General features: G+C 38.2%; 2 protein-coding genes across 2 annotated transcripts; one reads left to right on the forward strand and one right to left on the reverse strand.

Moving 5' to 3' along the window:
• Window positions 1-345: 345 nt before the first annotated feature.
• RO3G_07310 (uncharacterized protein) lies at window positions 346-756 on the reverse strand (the record flags this gene model as incomplete). Its single annotated transcript, XM_067661900.1, has 1 exon — window positions 346-756. One exon carries the CDS (start codon window positions 754-756, stop codon window positions 346-348), a length of 411 nt encoding a protein of 136 aa, XP_067518001.1.
• Window positions 757-1,128: 372 nt separating this feature from the next.
• Window positions 1,129-5,994, forward strand: RO3G_07311 (uncharacterized protein; the record flags this gene model as incomplete). The annotated part of the gene is made up of 2 exons (XM_067661901.1): window positions 1,129-2,656; window positions 2,816-5,994. The coding sequence occupies 2 exons, from the start codon at window positions 1,129-1,131 to the stop codon at window positions 5,992-5,994; spliced, it is 4,707 nt and encodes a 1,568-aa protein (XP_067518002.1).
• Between the last annotated feature and the right edge of the window lie 500 nt (window positions 5,995-6,494).

A 6,494-nucleotide genomic window follows, 5' to 3' on the forward strand; every position in this document is an offset into this window, starting at 1 on the left:
GGTTAAACTCTTGAGGTTTAGGAATAGGTTTACAATGAAGATTATTGACTTCAAGGGACTTCAGTATTTAAAATAGAACACAGACCAAAGGGTTTCAATTGAACGCTTGATGAATTTATTGTTTTATAAAATAAAGAAAATATAAAAAGAATATAAAATTCAAAAGTAAAGTGAAGTCAAAATAGGGATAAGATATAAGGGTATTTATATGTTTTTGGTTTTTATAATTTTATGTTGTTTTTGGTTTTCAAGCAAAAGAGTTGATACTCCGTTTTCAAATAGGTTGTTACGCAAAAGTTCATTTTCTAACTGGCGTGGTACTAAAAAAACTTGACTGTATATCTTTCAGATCCTCCGGGTGGGGAAAAGTTCGTCCTCGAACGCTTGATTGTTCTTTAATTTGCGGGTCCAATGATCTCCTTCTTTGATTCTTCTCATAATGTTTGGATTTATTCGTCCATTTGGTATGAGTGATTTTAGTTGGTTGTATTTTGAGGTAAGGTATCTTTGGATACTTCCTGGTTCTTGTGTGGGCTTTTCAAATTTTAAATGACTCCATTTATTTACTTCTTCAGCAAATTGTTTCATTAATTGTTCTTTTTGTCGGGCAAGTTTTCTTTCTTGATCAAGAACACATTGGTAATCGAAAAAAGTGTTAGTAAATTTGATTTTATACATTTCGATTGCTTGTTTGGAGCCATTAAAGTCCCAATCCATTTCCAAGTATGCATCTATGATGCTGTCATGTTTTGACATGTCAATAAGATAACAGTCTTATCATTCTAAGCTAAATCTTTACAAATGAGTTTGAATAAGAATAGATCCTGATAATTACCAACTGCCCTGAACAGCCAAGTTTCACTTTCATCTCAACAGTTGATTATTTACATCAGTTTATAAAATTTTTCTTATACATGTCAAATCATATCGGTCGTAACTATCTCTTGTCATTTAATCTCAGGTCTTGCTCAAACTAATATAAATAGCCTTGGAATCTTTCTTTAATAAAAGTAATTCGACTTTAGAACTATTGTTCGGTCTCGTTAATTCTTCTTTTTCATATTTTAAATACTTAAAAACACTTCATTTTTTTTAACGAATTCTGAACTCTTAATCGCAAATACAAATATGGTTAAAGAAGATCAAACTCCTAGTCCTTTTACTCATGGTGAAACTGATACGTTTGAAACGAATATGGAAGAAATACCAAAGGCCATTGAAGATACTGAAATGACCAATGCTGAAGAAACCTCATCCCCTATGGCAACAAGTCATGTAGCAAGTGATGATAAGCCCGTTGATGCTGTTATGGGTTTAAGAGTTACTTTAGAGAACCTTAGACAGCAAATTGCTCACGCTGTGATATCTGGTGCCCCACAAGAACACCTCAAAGGGTTACAAGAGCGAGCAGTGACCATTAAGAACTGTATCATGTTTTTAGATGAAGCACAGGCTTTTTGCGTCTCTCCTTCTACGCCTACAGGTGAAGCGGTCCTTGGTCCTGGCAACCATTTAAACACTTCTTACCCTCGTTCCGCTCATGTCATCCCACCTGACCTTCCCATCTGGCAGTGGCAGGGTAATGTATGGAGAAAAGAAGCAGATGTGCACGATTCAGTGGAAGATTTACTGGATACTTTCGCTCTCATCGTTGAATCAAATGGGCTATCCATAGATTCTAGCTGGTCCCGATTAGTGCCTATCAAAATGAACAGGGATCAGCGATCATGGTTCAATGAAGTCCTTAAGGGTCGCAACTTGGTATGGTCTGAAGTCAGAAGTATCATAGTCAAAACATACGCTGCACAAGACGTAGCACAAGAGCTAGAGTATATGGACCAACTCTTGTCCCTTAAAATGGTTCCAGCAGAATCCATAGAAGCCTTCACTGATAGATTCCAAAGAATCCGCAGGGCAGCTAAGTGGGACGATGACATCAGGACTGCCTCCATATACAAACGAGCTTTACCAGCATTTTTGCGGCAAGAGGTCTCTCGCTCCTTGTTGAACCTAGGAAGAGATCAGCAAGACTCTGTCGCAAAAGTCGCTGCCAAGGCCAGGGTGGTACTGTCATCCAACTTGTGTTCTGAGGGTAGCCCATCACCTCGCCAAGACTCCGTCCCTGTCAAGTCTTTATCTATGTCTCTCGCATCAAATGGAACAGAGGCATCTAAGTACAACCCTAGGAACTCACATTTGTTGAGCAACTTACAGGGTATAACTAAGAAGTCCTCTTCCCCTGGTAACGTCAAAAATAAGTTCCATTGTGCCATCCATGGTCTGGCCAATCATCCTACAGACAAGTGCAACAAGTACAAGAATTTGTTGAGCCAAAGCTCCTCATCGGTGAGCCCTTCCCCCACTACCACCAATCCGCCAATGTCTTTTGTATCTGTTGCCAAAAAATGCTTTCGTTGCTCTGGTAACGTTCCATGGTCCAGGGAACACGCTGCTATCTGCCCACGAGATAAGCCCTACCATGGTCCAAGTAAGGCCATCCGTTCCGCTCGCTTGGTTACTTCAAGTTCTAATGGTAGCAAGCTCAACCTCACCATCACTCCTCAAGCTAGGCCACAACAGGCATCTTCCAAGATGTCTAGCGGTGATAGCAACTTGATGGACGTAGATGACGAGGGTTATCCAGTCAACTATGATTGTAAGAAATTAACAAAACAGAATGAAGTATTTAAAAGTACTAACCATTCTTTAATTGTACCTATCACAATAGAGAACGTGAACACTATGGCCCTGGTTGATAGTGGTTCCTCCTTTAGCACGATAGACATCAATTTTGTTAATAAATATAATATTGCAGTTGATAGAAATGTATCTGGTTCCGTTATACTTGCTACAAGTGATAATGTTAGTAAACGTTTCGGTACAACCAAATTTCCATTAAGTGTTATTTACGGTGATAATGATAATAATCTTATTCATACATCCCATTCTTTTGAAGTCCTTCCTCTTTCCTTGGATACTGAAGTTGTAATAGGATTAGATCTAATGCACAAGTTGAACATTCTTGTTACCAACTTAGCCATCAGACATCCTAATCTTGCACCAGTTATTGACAAAGAGATTACGGATGATACACCTGAACCTAACAAAGCTCCTTACAGTACACGTGAGCAACAAGTTCATTTCCATAATGCTATTAAACCATTTGTTAATCAAAATGCCTTAATACCAAAGAATTCATTCTGTACTGTACCCGAGTCAGTTATACGTTTAGATACTGTTAAAGGAAAAACCGCTTATCGTGCACCATATCGTACTCCTTTTAAATTACTACCAATCATGCGTGAATGTATTGACACTTGGTTAAAGGATGAAGTTATTGAACGTGCATCACCTAATTCGGATTGGAATTCTCCTTTAACATTGGCACCTAAGAAAGACTTGCTTGGTAATCTCACAGGACATCGACCCTGTCTCGATCCTCGCTTGTTAAATTCTATTCTCGTGTCAAACGATAGACATCCTATTCCAAAGATTGAAGAGATTTTCGATCAATTACAAGGATCAACTATCTTTACCACTCTTGATCTTCGACAAGCATTTCATCGATTCCAAATCTACGAACCTGATCGTGTTAAGACCACATTCACTTTTGAAGGTCAACAATACCAATTTAGAGGTTGTCCATTTGGATTGAAACATATTGCTTCCCGTTATCAGCGAGTGATTAATATTGTATTACGTGATTTACCTTATGCACAGGCTTTTGTTGATGATATCATCATATTTTCCAAGTCTTATGAGGAACACATCACACATGTGCAAAACATAATTCAGAGATTAACTAAAGTGAACTTGATCCTTAACCCAGACAAATGTCATTTTGCGCAGTCTACTGTTTACTTGCTTGGTTTCTGTGTTGATGCCAAAGGGTCTCGACTCGATCCTCGTAAAGTTACAAACGCTTTGACTTGGCCTAGACCTTCATCTGGAAAAGAGATTCAACGCTTTTTAGGACTGGTAAATTATTTTAGAAAATACTTGCCAAATATTTCTGAAGTCACTGCGCCTTTGGACAAATTACGTTTCGAAGGTAAACTTGATAAACTTTGGACATCTGAACAAGAAAGTGCTTTTGAAAAAATCAAGGCATTATTGTCTTCTGCGCCACTTCTTCATCATCCAGATTTAGAACAACCTTTTTACGTTGCTACTGATGCTAGTAACTATTCAATTGGTGCTGTTCTTTACCAAGTTATCAAAAATGAGACTCGATATATCGGTTTCATGGCACGCTCACTTTCTTCATCTGAAAAGAATTATTCTACCACTAAACGTGAGCTATTAGCAGTGATATTTGCACTAAAGAAGTTTCATCCATTTTTGTGGGGTAACCCATTCACCTTATACACTGATCACAAGGCCCTGACTTATCTCCACACTCAGCCTGTAGCTAACGCTATGATGATCAATTGGCTGGATACTATACTGGATTATAACTTCAAAATCATCCATCGACCTGGTATTCAAAATATTCTGCCAGATGCTTTGTCGCGTCTTTTTGAACCTGAAAAAACGCTGGAGGGGGATAATAAAACCATCAAAACAATTGTCACTTCACAAATCATCAATTCTAACGGATCAATTCTTACATCCAGAATGATGATGCCTGCTGACTTGATGACCCCAGCACCAGAAGACAGACAAAAGCTACTCATGGATACACACTTAGAAGGACACCGTGGAGCTCAAGCAATCGTAACAGCTTTACATAGCGATGGTATTCACTGGACAAAGCTCAAGGAAGATGCACTTGAAATAATACGTAGTTGTCCTGATTGCCAAAAATTCAATATTGCAAAGCACGGATACAATCCCTTAACCTCAATCTATGCTGATGCACCTTGGGATCACATCTGTATCGACACAGCCGGACCTTTCCCTACTTCAGTACAAGGTAATCAATACATCCTTCTGGTAGTGGACGACTTTACACGATATTGTGTACTCAAAGCCTTGCCCGATAAATCCTCTCTCACTATTGCACTTGCATTAAGGAGTATCTTATCGCTCTTTGGTCGACCAAAAATTATCCAAAGTGATAATGGTACTGAGTATGTCAATGAAATCGTCAGACTGTATGTTGAATCATCCGGTATTGATCATCGTCTCATATCAGCTTATCATCCCCGAGCTAACGGTATAGTTGAACGATGGGTTGGCAAAGCAAAAAATATTTTGCACAAAAGATTACAAGGCAGAACTGAGGATTGGGACTTGTATGTTGACAGTACCCAAGAAGCCCTCAACAATACACATACAGCTTTACACGGCACACGACCTTTCTCATTGATGTTCGCAAGACGTCCCAATGAAAACAAGGATTATAATAACGTGCTGGACAAAACTAAATCGCCTGAAACAATGAAACAGTTAGAAACTAGAATTAACGAGTTTAATGACACTGTCTTACCTGCTATTCGTGAAAAAATAAAAACTTCACAAGCTGCCTCTCGAGACAAGTTCAACCAAACTCACAGAATTCTAACCGATATCCCCACTGGTAGTCAAGTCACGCTCAAGAATGTAAACCGTGTTGCAAAAAGTGATCCCCTCTACGTTGGTAATTACACTGTCAAAAGAAAAACTCAAGGTGGTTCATACGTGTTGGTTGATGCAACTGGAGCACTCTTACCAAGAGATGTACCTCCATCGCAAATAAAGGTTATTTCCCAGGAAGTATCTTTATCCAATACTGATCAATCTGAATCATACGATGTTGAGGCAGTTTTACACCATAAGGGATCACCGGGTAATTACTTATATAAAGTTCGATGGAAAGGTTATGGAGAAGAAGATGACACTTGGGAACCGGCTAGTCATTTCCATGATTACAGACCGATCCAAAAGTATTGGTCACGTATAAGTGAACAAGAACCAGCGCGCGAGGTTCAACTTGTTCCTAAAAAAGATACAACCAAGAAAAGAAAAAATGTGCATCGCAATGTAACTAACTCTAAAAGAAACAGACGTTAACACATTGACCTTCTTCCACCCAACTTTCATTAACTATACATATATGTTACCAGCAAATAACGCAATTATAAAATATTTACAAGGATAGTAAAAAATGGAATTTTTTCTCATGCCTTAATATTTTTCAATTTGCACGTTTGTACGCAGTCACATTTACAGACAAACATCACTTTAGCAATAAATTCCTGTTTAGGGTTTATTATCGCCTAAATGCTTTGTTCCATTCTTGAACACTATACTTTATATGTTTATATAAAGAGCCACTATACGTTATATGACTTCACCCTACCAAGCACCTATTTCTTACAACAAATAGAGCTCATCTTGACATCTCAAACCTCATTTTGACATTCAGTTAAACAAACATCTTTTTACTTGCCACATTAATTCCAGAAAAGATAATTACAACCTGGAAGGGGGCAATGTCATGTTTTGACATGTCAATAAGATAACAGTCTTATCATTCTAAGCTAAATCTTTACAAATGAGTTTGAATAAGA

The sequence above is a fragment of the Rhizopus delemar genome, genomic scaffold (assembly GCF_000149305.1).
Source record: "Rhizopus delemar RA 99-880 supercont3.5 genomic scaffold, whole genome shotgun sequence".
Taxonomy (NCBI): Eukaryota; Fungi; Mucoromycota; class Mucoromycetes; order Mucorales; family Rhizopodaceae; genus Rhizopus; species Rhizopus delemar.